Source organism: Pundamilia nyererei, unplaced genomic scaffold (assembly GCF_000239375.1).
Source record: "Pundamilia nyererei isolate P.nyererei 1_Seehausen unplaced genomic scaffold, PunNye1.0 scaffold00013, whole genome shotgun sequence".
NCBI classification, from domain to species: Eukaryota; Metazoa; Chordata; class Actinopteri; order Cichliformes; family Cichlidae; genus Pundamilia; species Pundamilia nyererei.
The window spans coordinates 4,943,412-4,958,825 of NW_005187414.1; the positions used below are offsets into that span (position 1 = coordinate 4,943,412).

The following is a 15,414-nucleotide window of genomic DNA, read 5'->3' on the forward strand; positions in this document are numbered from 1 at the left end:
ACACATGAAATACATTTATCGGTTGCTGTTCAACTTCCCATTTATGCAAATACTCAAATAAGTGAATAAATGAATGCAATTACCAAAGTGTCTGCTGAGTCTATGCACAAATTTACACTGGAAGAGCCAGGGCTAAAGGTTTATTCAATCCCGCAGCCGCCTTATGGTGAAGCAACCTTGCTTGCCACAAATTAATCCAGTTAAAATTAATAAAAATGCAAAAGTCATTAAATTGATTAATTTGGGTTAGTAAACCTTATTTGTGCTTGGACCCTTTGGGAGTTTCCCAAACAGTCAAATATTGGACATGTCTTTGAATCAGGACAATAGCAAATGCAGGACTGCCATGAAAATGCTACCTTAGATTTATATACCAAAGACAGGACAGGACTTAAACATAATGATTACATAGCGATAAATAGAAGAACTTTTATGACTTATTTTTTCAATTCACTGTAAATTTTCAAACCCATAAAGCCTTTGTGCTACAGCCCATACACAGATGCCCCACAGGTCCATGTTCCCCAGTGAGAATGAAACTGAAGTGATAATGGAGATGGTCCTGGGCTGTATTTCACACATCAGTCTCAGAGCAGAGTGGATACGGTTCAGCCCTACATTAGCCTGCTACCGTGGCGTTATGCTGTGTGTGGGAGAACAGAGCAGCCCTAGAGTGATAATTAGTCCAGCCTCTCGCTGGGCAGGCGATTTGCACGTCAGCATTGGCTCTCCTCTTTCTATCTTTTTTCTCCTTCTTCTTCTTTTATTAATTTGTTCCCCTGTATCTCCCTTTTCTTCCCAGTCCCAACTTGGCTGCCTCCATCACTCCTTCTGCGCTACTCCCTGCCTTAATTAGCCTCAATTCCCCTCACTTCGCTTCGACTGGATTCATTTGGATTCAACTCCACTGAATTCAATTCAAGGTTGACCGGGGGAACCGCGCAGTATCACAAACTACTACAAAAATAACAGCGGAGAAAGTTTATCTGCCTCTCTCATTTCTCTCCTTTTTCCCAATTCTCTTTGCAGAAGCCATGATGAGCTGCAGTGAAACTGAATTATTCACAACTGCAGCAGCACCACTCCGGAAGAACTTGGCAGTCAGTGATAGACAGAAAACAGTCAGTCACTTAGTTTCTGAAGATGTACATCTCAAGTACCTGTGCATCTGTTCACTGGTACTACTGGGCCAACTGTGGATACTACTGTAGTCTTTGTATTGTTTTTGCCAGCATGCCATCCCACAAGCTGGAGAATCTATCTCTGTTTGCAACCTGCTATTTCGTTCTGTAAAGAAATACAGTGTGTTTTGATGTATTCTCAGTGGTCGCAGTACACAAAATCCTTGTGATGTCCTTCTGGCTGCTATTTTTGGCTGCTGTACTTTTATCAGAGAGACTCTTCTGATTCAACCTCAGTTTAACCTCATTTGTTATTATTGCTTTATCTCCTTAAATCCAAGGCTACTGTCTGAGATGCCCACCTGAGAACCGTCGCAAGGCTATAAGGTCAAAATGAACAACCTTGAGCTCTATAGATGAGATATACTTAGGAGAATTTTGAAATACAAAGTCTATTTTGAGTCCTTTTCAGTCTGGAGATAACAACGAGTGACGATTTTGTTTCATCTGAATCAGAAATGTAAATAGAAGATTAAAAAAAACAGCAATAATCAACGGGTCGGCGATCCAGATGTTACTGCTCCTGTTTTAAAAATTCTCGAGTGCAACGCTCATCTACATTTTGATGCATCAGAAATAAATCCTAGATGCATTTTAGTGGTGGCAGTAAAAGGTGGCCATTTCAGTCAGTGTGACATCCTTGGAAACCTTTGAAAAAAACTCTGCCAGTTGGGTTTTTATAACAAATTCAACCTGGACTCAGAACAAGGGGCCCCAGGGAGGACGAGGTCAGTATGACTAGATGTATTTATTTATTTAGTTACAATTTTTCAACCTTTTTCTCTCTCTCTCTCTCCTGTAGCTCTTGCTTTTTTCCCTTGCTGTCCCTCAGGTAACTTCACGCTTTCTCTGGAGCAACGTTAGCACTGTAGCGATCTGCCATTACTGGCTGCACCGATCTGCGCTCTGCTTGTTGTTACAAACTGCCTCCACTTCCTTTGGAACCCGGCACGCTCTGGGCAGACGGCGTCCCTCCCTGCGACTGGTTTTGTTTTGTTGTGTGTTTCCCTGTTGCGTATTAAATCATTACCAGTGCTGCTGAGCTCTTCCAAAAAAGGGTAATTATTGCGGTTTTCTCTATAAAATCTGAGTATTTGTAAAGCATTTTGTGGCTTGTTTTAGAAAATTGCTACATAATTATTATTACTTTTATTACTGTAGTCTATATAAAATAAATCAAATAAAATGATTACTGTTCTATCTGGCCACCGAGTCTGGGCAAATGTACAGTAAGATTTTTATGCTTTTCATGTCAGGGTCCATGTCAGGCATGGTGAGGGCAAGAACCTTTCAAAATATTTACAATGTGAAATTGAAAAGCCATTTATTATATGAGAAACAATCCGGGGGACTAATCAGATCCTCCGACAAAGACAAAAGACAGAAAATTGCATTGTTTTGGGAGGGGGGAACTGAGCGAAGGCAGCAAAGCATGACTCATCTCTGACCAGCTCTGTTTGGTCTTGTTACCCGGGCTACATGCTTGAGTCATCTGAAGCTTCAATGTCATGATGATCTCTCAAGCACAGACACAACAAGTCAGCCTTTGCCCCGGTACAGGGGAGAGCTGACTCAAGCAATGAAGGTCACTAAGAAGGGATTAGTCAGTTGATCAGCATCCATTTGGCTCAAAGGAGAAAAGAAGCAAAGCCGGCTGAATTCGAGCTGTCTACAGATGACTGAATGTGTTACATGCAATTCAAATTACTTCAATCAGTTCCCTTTTTTTTTTTTCCACTCGCTCTTTCCTCGTACGTCTTATGCAAAATAACTCATCATCGGATCTTTGTAATGACTGCTGATGCTACGGCGAACTTTTGATATCATCATTAGTGATGAACGTACGCCGTAAGCACAAACTTCAGCGGGAGTTAAAATCTCTTGTCTCCTTTACCTTGTTTTTATCTGTTTGCTGGCTGTCAAAACACTGAAACAATAGAAAAAGTATGTAGCGCTTACCACTGTAGGTGACGATACGGATGGCGGAGTCCCCCTCGCCGAAACGCGTGATGGGCGTGAGGCGCACCTCGTAAGACTCGGGCTTTATCAGCTCAGTCAGGTTATGCGTCATGAGCTCTCCTTTGTTGATTGTTCCATCCACTGGGATCTCCTGCTCCCACCAGCGCTGGAGCCCCATCTGTGTCGGAAGAAGAACCACATGAGGTTTGGGATATTAGACATTTGCTAGTTCTGTTTATAACTAACAGATTTTCAAATAGCAAAGTGTTCCTGCTGCTGTTGAGGATTGGTATGTTCCCCTTCACCCTTTGTTCTATTTTTCCACCTTTCTGCTCCACATCTGAGCAATCAGCATCAATATGATGCAGTATATGGTATACTTGACAGACTCCTCTTTTGTTGTTACCTCCCACAGCCAAGCAGTTGGACCAGCCTTGGGTTTCTTTTTCCCGTATTTTCCTTGCTTGTATCATTTGTTCTGACTGTTAGCTCATTTTACAGACCTTACCTTTTGCTTTCATGCACCATTTGCTTCATCTAAAGTCCTCCCATGCATGAACGCTAGTCTGTAAATAAAGATCATTTGGGTTCTTGTCTCTGTGAACTGTTCACACTTTTCAAAGAGCTGTTCTCAATACTGTACCAATAACAGATCACAGGGACTCTAAGGTGATCTCATGTGATGCATCTTCACTATCAGCTATATATAGGTTCTGTATGCAGATTAACCAAATAAGGAGAGTATGTGCCATGCAAAGAAAACACATTCTCTCATTTTCCTCCAAGTGTGACCACAACTATGTAGTCCTTTAACACGACTGTATAATGTTCCATTTCATCTGCCAATTAAGACCGCCTATAGGCATCTGTGCGATTCACCAATCTGCACGATCCAAGCTGCACAACAAAAACAAATTTCTTTTGTAAGCTGATGACGGTGAGATGCTCATTAACCATATTTACTTTCGAAGCAGCTCCCAGGGTCAGAACTAAAAGACTGCTATTAAGAAGCAGCAGACACATGTTTCTATTAGCAGAAGAAACATTATCTTAGGTTTTATGGGCATTTTGTAAGTACAGTTGTGTTCTGACTGTCTGCCTGATTCCTTTAAAGAATTTCTATCATGATGTTCTGCAATTTTTTATTTTTTTTTGCCATCTCTTTATAAAGGGACCTTGAATTGCCACGATTTTTCTATCTTCTCTTTCAATAATGTGCAGCAAACAGGCAAACTCCTGGCTGACTTAGTTCAGGTATCACACAAACTTTAATTCTTTTTGTGCTTTCTGATATAATGCAACCCCTCTGAAACACAAACAGCAAAGCTAGATTTGCTGGTGAGGGGCGAGTGAAGGAGGGTACATTTTATCCTCGATTATCAGATTAACAGGGCACAAAGACAAGCGATCGCGTCTGCATCACAATTAGTGACCGTACCATACAGAAAGAAGTGCACCATTAGCGGAGGGAGACAGGGATCGAATGAATGAAGGTGTGACAGCATTGAGTCAGTGTGCATGTGAGGGAACAATACCAATTAAGTAATTACTTAGAGGCTGGATGAGCCGCAATTATGGCGTGCAAGTTTCCATCACCATTAGTTTGCAGGTAAATAGGGTCCGTTGTCTCTCTGCGGTAATTACAGAGAGCGCTCTAGCCCTTACCTATGCTTTGAAAATTTTTAACTTTCCCCTTAAGCACAAAAGGCATGACAGTTAATTGCCATAAATTACACAGTGTCAGCCTGTATGTGTCTCGTCCTATGTGTGTTTCAATCCGCTAAAATAAATGATAATATGGTGAGGATATTTGCTATTGTGATATATCATAATGATGTGAGAAACTGATCAATCAGAAACTGACTACTTAAGTTGCTGCTGCTAAAAGGGTGCTTGCAAGTTATTGAAACCTCGTGTGAATGAGTGTGAAAATGCTCTTTTTCACGTAACTTTATGTAAACCTGTATTATGTACTGCATGCATTATGTTGCTGTAGTAATTTGCACATGCCCACTGGTGATGAAGTACATTACTAAATAGGCTTTTATGTTTGGCACTGAACTGCAGCCAAGTTCTCTATCTATCTATCTAAAGAAACAATTATTTAAAAGTAATTTTTAATGAATTTTTGGAAATAGATCAGATGTTTATTATGTTCAAAAGCTGTGGCTAAAACATGAATATGAGACTTGATGTTCATCCAGTTTGCTCAAAAATTCATACATTTAAATATAAATATTAAAATTTTTATTTTTAATACCCGATTTAACCAGTAAGCACCAAAAATGAAACATTTCATGTACCTTATCTCACTGTTGTTCACAAATGCCCGTGGCATTATGTGCTTATGTTCAGGTGGCTGTATAATACTGAATAAAATTAAATATACACATTTCTGTGTGTGTGTGTGTGTGTGTGTGTGTGTGTGTGTGTGCATGGCTTTTAATATTGGTCTTGGCTAGAGCTGCTTTATAAAGGTCTCCCCCCCCCCCCTTATTAAAAACCAACAGTGCTTAAATATGCAAATCAAATCAAACTCTAAATGCTGACTGGAAAAAAACAGAAAAACATTCAACTTTTCAGACACTTTGACACATGCACATACTTACAGGCTTATGGATTCAGCCCCATTGTTTTGATTCCCATTAATGTTCACTGAATCTACACATTTGCACTCAATTAAGGCTTCTGTTTACATCCCATTAGCTTTCAATCTCCACATTTTCCCCACAGATGTAGAGAGCCGTATTGATTTAATTTCCTTTCACTGTGGCTGCGGTTCAGGAGGGGATTTATAGGAACTTAAAAAAATAGAAAATAAAAATAAAGCTGATCAAAGCGATACTAATAGACTTGAAGACAAACTCCAGAATAACCAACTGCTGACATAACGTTAGACAAGCTGATCTACTGCAGATTACTCGCATGTAGTTAGTATGACTTCTATTGATCTGCTTGCACAATCTGACTTGTCAGATCAATTGAAAAAGAAAAAAAGGAGGAGTAGAGGCAGAAAAGGGAAAAAAGGGAGCCGCAAGATGGCAATATATGAGCTGAAAAAAAAGTTATCTTAGGAATGGAAACAGGCAATCAAGGTTCTGGACAGACTAGAAGGGCTTGAAGCCGCAAGAGTATCAAAACAAGGCAGATATAACACTGGTTCCTTGACAGGTGCAGCGATTTGTGTTTTGTGATTCTGACCGGTGCATGCCTTTCAGCTTTGGAGTCATTTCCATTTCCCTCCCCTTCAGTCGGACCGTCTCTCATGAGGGCACTGGGCGATAAGACGGAGCAGTCCATTACAGAGGCATAAGGTCTACCAGTTCTCAAGTATTAATTCAAAACTGAGAGAAAATGATAATGATTCTCAAGGAATGGCAGGGGAGCTGCTGCTGGTTCTATAAATAGAATGAAGCGGTGTTGTCCGTGTGCCAATGCTTTCTTTACTGCACCATTTTTTCCCTTTTTTCAAAAGGTATCTTTCTTTTTTTTTCCAATTTAGAAAAAGAGCCACTCCTCCTCCTCACTTCTTCTTTTTCATTTCCTCTTTGCATGCTGCCTCTGCCTCTTCTGGATTTCAACTTTTCTTCATCACAAGGCAATAAAAAAAAATGTCATTATTGTCCTAAATCACTAGCAAAGGCAAAGACCATAGATAGTACACTATATGGCAAATGCCACAGGAAAAAGTCAGAATTTTCCCTTCAGTAAAGATTCTCTGACTCTGATTCTCATCTAAGACAAAGGAAGATTGGCCGTTTTACCTCGGAGCAAGCAGATAATGGTCCCCCAGATATCAAAGCAAGAAGGTGGAAAGAAATTAATTCGCCCAAACACAGATCTTCTTCTAAAACAGACTTGGGTGGTGATGCTCTCTCACTTGTTCTTCTTAAATAAAGAAATGCACATTAGATTGAAATGCTAATGTGATTTTAAAATTGCATTTGGTCCATTCTAGCACAGGTGCAGACTTTACAATCGTTACAAATGTGCACAGGACCAGCTGAAAATAGGAAAAGCAAATGTATATTCCTGGCAGGTTTTCAGACTAATCCCTGGCAAGTACACGGGCTCGGCAAGCACGACATAATTTATTACCAAACAGACCAACTGAAATAGTTGACAGAAAAATCACTGCGCTACACAAACATAACAGGTCTGAAATGTGTTCTCAAGCGTCAATTCCTTGAGGGTGTAGAGTGAGACAAACACTAAATTATATTATTCATTACAAACACAACTGTCAGGGTGTGCTCCCTAATTCGGAGCAGAAATTAGACGGATTTCACTCAAGCATGCGCCACATTTCTTCATCTTAAATTTTTTTTAAAAATTGTTTTTAACATGGTTGCAGATGCACCTCCATGCAGCAAAGGCAACGTGAAATTCTGCGGCAAGTTCAACATTTCAAAAATGTGTGGTGCTGCACCTGCTGCTCTAAATTAAAAAAAGAGAAAAAAGCAAGATCAAATGTGCATCGCCATGGAAGTGGGGGACAAGACAGAGAAAGAAGAGCAGAGAGTGGAAGGTGCTCATTGATTGCCAAAACAGAAAATGTAACCACGCCATCCATCAATGCCGCCTGCCTGTCATGTGTGGAGCTTACTTGAGAGGCAGGAAAAAGGAACACAAAAAAAGCAAAAAATAGGAGCTATGCTCGCTACTTCTAGCTGCGGGGACCCCTTTCACTCTTCTGATGGAAAGCAAAAACAGAAACAATTCATGGAAACCACAGACCATGTTGAGCTGACTGCCCCTGACAGGTTCTCAGTGATTCCTGCTCGGCGCACGAAGGCTCATTCACGTCCTGAAAAACTGCACAATAAGACAGATATGAGGTTTGGCTCTGTCAATCGGGTACAACACGCAAGTGCGAGCACGCTGTGCAAAAGCTTCCATTGCGTGTTTAATTTGCCAATAAGAAAGGCTTTTACATGCCTGTCGCGTGGGATGACTCTAATTTATGTATGAAGGGTTGGAAAGAGGCTGACCAATACCCGTGACAAGTTACTGTACCAGATGCCAACATTTCATGACTTTAAGACTCATGTAGTGGCTCTTCTGGCTGTGATAGTAGCTCACAGAGAATAGAAGACTGAACAATAGGAATGCAAATGAGCAGGCACCTCATAGCAGTCTTACCTGTCTGATGCCTAGTCTGTAGGCAACAATACGGTCCACAGCATTTGGGTTCATCTGGGTCCACTGTAGCTTGAAGCCATAGACCCTTGGCCTGTTCTGCCACAGAGGGTTGTAGGTATCATAGTAGAACTCCGGGGGGTAGGCTTTCCCTAGAGAGAGAAATAATTAAAAATAATGACCATATTTATCACAAAACAGACCTAGTCATAACGAGACATCAAACCTTTGGGAATCAAGGGTGCGTTGAATCACGTGTAACTATCACAATAAATACGTTTCCCTAACTTTGTTATCTTAAGTAAGCTGTACTTTGTTTTTCTAAGGAATCAAGTTTGCATTTTTTTTCAATTCTGGGAACTAATTCAATTTTTAAGTGTATAAAATTCTCATTTCTGTGACAACTGTCACCTCCTCGTCTTGTAAACGGACAATTTTTCCAGTCCAGATTTAATAAACAGGTCAAATCAGTCTAAAAAAAACACGAACAATGTGCTAATTTCTAATCAAACAGACGGTTCATTTCAGTAATGACCAGCATTCTACAAAGAGCAGCTCAAATTAGCAGGTCAGAAATGAGCAGACCTGATGAGGGCGTATGAGGAACTGAGCAATGTACTAACAAAACTAGTGCAGTGTAAGGGCAGCTTTTATGCACATGTTTCTGTCTGGAAACAGCAGGGCAATTGAAATCAACAAGAGGCAGCAGAGGAAGAATTAATATGTATTTGATGCTCATTTTTACCCTACTAATTTGAGCTGCTCTTGGTAGATTGCGTCTGTAATTACTGCGATGAGCTGGCTGCTTTGCAGTCTATAAATCTATAAATGAATGCATTGTTAACAGATCACCTACACAACTTTCCACCGCCATCAGAATACCTCTGTTTATTTTTCTTGTTTAGCAAATATGGCCCTTGGACTTCCTTTAAGCCAAAAGTAATTGACGTAGGATAACAAAGGCAGTTATCACAGCGTTGGGAAGGTTACTTTTAAAATGTATTCCACTACAGATTACAGAATACATGCCACAAAATGTATTTTGTAAGTATTCTGTTACATTACTCAATGAGAGTAAAGTATTCTGAATACTTTGGATTACTTAATATATTATCATGCTTTTTACAACTACATGAATGTCCTATTGCTATGTGATTTATTACTTTTACTAAAGGTTATTCGCCATACCAACTAGATTTTTAAATCTTAATATAAATGAGTAACAGTAGGTGGACATTAGGTAAGGCTGCACTTTTTGCAGCGATCTCATATAGAAAACTATTCCGTGCGAATATAAAACAGGTCCGCGGCTCCGAACCATAAAGGCGTAAAACCGTAAAGAGACCTCTGTCTAATCCCATATGGAAAAGAAATAGTAAAAACTTACATGATTTACTCATGAAAGTCGCCACTTTCTCATTACTTTCATATATTGTTTTAGTAAGTATCCAAAACATGCAAGTTTCATTATATAATTTTTCAAGGGATCTTATATCTGTTTTCACTCTTGTATGCTTTTCATACAAGTTTCACACAAGACAGATACAAACTTTATAAGATTTATATATATGTTTTCCATATGGGATACGTCGGGTTCCGTGTCGGGCTCGTAGCCGAAAACTAGCTTTACTTTTGTTGTCTGGGTCAACTTTGTATATATATATATATACATATTTACATTCTTCCATCTCCCGTTTCTGGTTGGTGACATCTCTTACTTTTCGACTCTTTTTCTCCTTCCTTCGCACTCACAGACACGGACTCCACTGCCCATGAGGCTACATTCTTTAGGGCTATGCCTGTAATACTCTGCCTATTGCCTTCATATTAAATCATTTTTGTGAATAATTTTTAAAAAATTTTAAAAATATTTCTTCACGCCGCAAGTAGAGGTGACATGGGCTGGGTTTCCATCGGCGTGGACACCAAAAATATAGAGTTCATAGCCTTATGAAATAGGAAAATACTGCCGTGTAATCCATTCATGTCAACAAAGTAACTGTATTCTGAATACCACCTTTTAAAATGGTAACTGTAATGGAATACAGTTACTTATATTTTGTATTTTAAATACGTAACGGCGGTACATGTATTCCTTTACTCCCCAACACTGTATGTATGTATATATATATATATATATTTTTTTATTTTTTTTACATTACGCCATACTCCTGGTTTGAGTGATTCTCACCTGCCTTTTCTTCTAATAACATAGTTAACTTTGTGAGAATTAATTTTATGCCCACATGTGGCACAAACTAAATGAATCTTTCAACTTTTCAGCTTTCCGGTCACAGTAGGAAAGCTGATTTCTGACAGCTCGAGAAGGAACTGGCAGAACACGGCATTTTAATCAAGATCCAGAAACAAGCTTACAGGATGACCTTCCAGGCAAAGAATAGTAATTCACCTCAATGACACGTTGTTGTGTTTGTCCCTCTGCTTCTTGGGCTTGTTTATTGAGGGATGACAATACCCAAGGCAGATGATTTTTAATAACCATGGAAAAGACAGCAGAGCTGCCATTGTTAGCTCAAACAAAAGCAGCGCTGGGATTTGATGAACCTGTGTGAAGATTTAGCAAGCAGTTTATGAATGTCAGGCAATTGGATAAACCTGTCAAGTTAGTTTATGTCACTGACGAATTATAATAGCATTATTTGCTCCTGAGTCCTTCCCTGTGGCCTCCTTAGTGTGACAGACCCTTGAACCACTTGGTTTCCTTTGATTTTGAAAATGATGATTATACTCCTGGGAGGATACGAAGCAAGAGGAGTTGTGCGTGTGGTGTATGTGGGGGGTCCCTTCATCCAGTAAGATACTGGTATTCAGAGAGAGTCAGTAGAAACTTGACAGCTGATTGCTCTAAATGACACAACACTGAAGCATATTGTTGTACTGGGTGGCATTTTGTTATAATGTTGTGTACACATGCCAGTTCTTCTGTTGCTGTAAAGACATCACCAAATGCTGTTTAAGTGCAGCTTAATAGGCATGTGCTTAATAACAGGGTTTCCTGCTAAACAGCAGGTAACTTGAATTCATCAAATTCCCTTTTATGTAGTTTGGTAGAAAGAAATTTGATCTCAAAGGTTTGCAGAATATTCTAGCACTAACTAAAGTTGCAGTGAGACCAAATAAAAGCCATTGTTCACTCACAGCTGTATAATCCTCAGCATCAGTTCTCATTAGAGCAAAATGGCAAAAAGTAGCTGCGCATACTGGCCTCAAACAAAATCTACTGAATATTCACGTACATTTATGGAACAATTTCATAATTTCTTTGATTGCGCTGCATCAGAGCTGAGGTTTAAACACATTCACTTAGGCTTTAATCACTCAAATCTCAGCCAGAAGTGGGGAAACTGCACATGTAAGACAAAAAAAACAAAAACACAAAACAAGACTTGTGGTTTCATTCATCGTCTGACTGGTTTGATCAATTCTCATAATCGTCCAGTATAAAAAGCCAAAATCAGCACAGCACAAGCAGTGTGTTTGGTTCTTTGGTCTAGATAATAAATCAGGTTAATGGTGCTCTAGGCAGCATACTACAGATGACGTGGCCTTTTTCATGGATAAAGCTATTTAAAATGCAATATTCTGATCGGAAGGAAAACAATGCACATTCATCAGCCTGATAAAATAAAACCATTGTGAGTGAGAAACTAGTACAGACAAGTACAACGAAAGAGAGAAAATTACGCAGTACTTTTTTTCTAGGTTTTACCTGTTTTATGTTGAGCTGTGGAATATGTCTCAAAAGTTCATCAGCAGTCTACTGCAAGGTAAACCTGTCTGTTATAACAGATGACACTATCTCACAAACTGCCTCCGTGTCTCGCTGAGATACTAATGAAACCAGCAAAACATTTCCCAACTAAAATAAATAAATAAATAAAAAAACAAGGATAATTACCGTCTGCACTTTGCTTGGCACTGTTTTGCCGTATATAGCCAGCTGTGTTTACAGCATATTGTACAGCTAATGTTACATAAACCCGCCTGGCAGATAATGTCAGACTTAGTCATGCAGCATATACAGTACAGTAAAGCCGATAAGGAAAAAGAAAAAGGCTGCAATTTGCAGTAGAGAGCAGGCAGGGAATGTTAATTAAACTCACTCACATTGTTGTCTGGATCGGTAAATTAGCTTAAAGATTTCCACACAGACCCTGTTTCAGAAAAAGCCCCAAAACAAAACAAAAAAACAAAACATGAAAAGACTCTTTTCATACTTTTCTTAGAAGTTTGACACGGAAGTCTTTATACTAATGCGCCGCATTCATTAATCTTATTTTGGGGAACATTTTTTTTTCTCAAAGTACATTTCTTACAGACAAATATCACAGACTCGCACGGCAAATTATTGCCTTTTATTCAAATATACAGTGTAATGAAGCAACATGGCCTTTGCTCCTAATAACATGTTATGTGTGGTGAAGCACATTACCTAACCCACTTACACAGCCTGAAACAGATAACCCTGGGTGGGAGACATCAAACATAAAGTACAGAGGGCTTAATTGATTTTTTAAAATCCTGTTTATAACAGCATAACCAATGCAATGATTCATACAGCTCAGTGAAAGCCTTCAGGCAAGAAGTTGACCTTGTTTGCAGACTTCCTTTTTACTTTTTAAGGGTTTATGAACATGTTTTCATCTTTAGGAGTGCAGTCATATGCTAAGCAATTCCTATACGGTTCTGGGCTTTTTTTGCTTTTATTTTTATTTGGCAGGAAGTAGGCTTACATATGGATGCACAGCTGGCCGAGACAAACAAATAACACCAAAGCAGGAACTGCTAACAGAAAAAGGTATTATAGGGCGGCGGTAATCACGTGGTGCCCTTATGGGAACGCAAAATAAATCTCTATGTGTCTTTTTTCCTTAAGGGAAACAGCACAGAACTCGCAATGAGTCACTTCTACATTTACAGTCTTCCTTCCTCCTCGACTAATCAGTTCAGTACAAAAAAGGATAAACGTTTTAATCGTTGCTGATATTAAAAAGCCCAGTGACTTCCGATTTCATCCTTCTTGGTCCGTGTAAACTGAAGGCTGCTCTAGAGTGACTAATGTTGAGATATTGTGCTGATATAAAAGAAGCAGAACTACAAAAATAGGCCAGAAAATACAAAAATAAAGAAAGCAGAAAAAAAAGACCCGAACAGACTGCATCTGTCCTTCAAGCCTGACAGACTTTCAGTCTGATCACAGATAACATTATTCAGATGCTTTTCACTCTGACTATATACTGTTAGGCATTATGACCAACAGGATCCATCAGTGTCAGCATGTCTCCTTGAGCTGCATGAACTATTCAGACTCATTCTCCATGTACTGCAGGGTTGCAGTTCAAGCCAGGTGAACTGGGCACAGACTTTAAAAGGCAGGCAGACGAGTTACTTAAAACCACTAAAGATAAGGCACAAATCTGTGCTGGAGACCAAAGATGATAAGGTTTATAAATCCCTGACTCAGAGAAGAGTGCAGGTTTGAAAGCAAAATCAATTTAGCTTTTGCTTTTATTTAAAAACATAAAAAATAAAAGAGACAAAAATATCACACAAAAGCACCAGATAGTAACTTAGCAGGAGGCCCAAGGGGCCTGTTCAAGACACATCTCAAAAAGAAAAGCTGAATAAATAAAAATGAAATAAACATTACTGAAAACAGATGATAGATCAAAAAAATAAAATATGAAAATAGCCTGAATGCAGAAAATGCACTCCAAAACAGACAAAAAATCTGAGAGTAAGTGTTTCACAATAAAAGGAAAAACATTTTCTTATGACAGCAAATCGCACTGCAGCTAACTTTCGCACTATTGGCACACAGTTTCTGCAGCATTAGGAACAATGACTGAATGACTGAAAAAAAGGGATACTGGAACCATACAAGCACAGCATTATGTGGAATCTGAATTCATTTCACAGGCACACTCACACAATGCAGACAATGTCTATCTGAACATTGTCCCTGAGAATTTTAATTGTTCCTCTCTTCTAATTTACAACTGGCTGCCAGAAATGGGGCTTAAGCAGGAAGGCGGCAGAGAAATGAGAAACACTGCTTGTTTTTTCTTTGTAAATTTCGGAAATCCAACAAAATTATAGTACTGCAGTTTGCATTGTTTGTACTGGTCAATGGAGAGAAAAGACACGTGCTGGGCAATTTTATGCAGACTTTGTTGCCTGTGCAGAGATTGGACATATGTTGGAACTCTCCAGTCATTTTACACTTAAAGATTAGATCAGTCATGCCTGTGAAATTAGCTGTATAAAGTTTTGTATGGCTCTGAAGGAAGCATTGGAAGATTTTAGGTAAAAAGATTCATTATCATCATATATTTCATATCACATGACTATAATAAATAAATGCTACTCTTGATAGATTTTCCCCTTGACTAAATAAAACTTTCTATGAATCCTAAATCCTGAAAACAAGTAGCAGACCTCAATTGCCCTCCTTTAAAAGCACTATAGGCTTTAAAAATATCCCAGATTTCTTTCTTAATGCTGCAGCACCCTGCTCTTCCCCCATAAGTAAAAAGGCTCAAATAATGATCAATGACAATCATCAGGTTAACCTTTTTTTTCTAGACTGAGTCTTAAAAATATGCCAATACAAACTGGAGGCATGGCCTTTGAAAGAAATGCACAATCTGGGCACTACTGAAGGATATGTAGGAACTGTAGTTTTACATTTATTAAAACTATTATAAACAAAACATTGACCATTGTTCTGTCTTTGTAAACTCTACAATAGAATAAGTGAATTAACTGCTATAATATTTTTCTAAATACCAAGCTTGTCAGTGTTTCACTCAGATACTGTCACAGATCACATTAAAGATGGGCACACCTTTATGCCTGAAAAGTTAAGCTAATACAAAAGAGTCTTAAACCTACATTCCTTTTACTGGCCAGTAGGGGGAGACTCCTGTGGTTGCAAAAAGAAGTCCAGTTGTAATTACGCAGGAAAACAGATCATGACTCCCTTTGTGACCAAACTAAACACTTTCCTGAGGATGTATTAGACTGGAATGCTAGTTTCACACCTTAATGAATACAGAGCAATGCTTATTTTGTTTATTATGGTCAGCCTATGTTAGAAAAAACAACCCCCCCA

At 39.0% G+C, this 15,414-nt stretch overlaps 1 protein-coding gene across 7 annotated transcripts in view; it reads right to left on the minus strand.

Annotated features, from left to right (window-relative positions):
• Nucleotides 1-15,414, minus strand: part of mdga2a (MAM domain containing glycosylphosphatidylinositol anchor 2a) — a 191,565-nt gene that overhangs the window by 24,055 nt on the left and 152,096 nt on the right. For all 7 annotated transcript variants that reach the window (XM_013908734.1, XM_005724984.1, XM_005724982.1 and 4 more), the window contains 2 exons: nt 8,283-8,431; nt 3,141-3,318 (listed from right to left, as the gene is read on the minus strand). In XM_013908734.1, the coding sequence (XP_013764188.1) occupies nt 3,141-3,318; nt 8,283-8,431 (327 nt within the window). The remainder of the gene's footprint in view (nt 1-3,140; nt 3,319-8,282; nt 8,432-15,414) is intronic.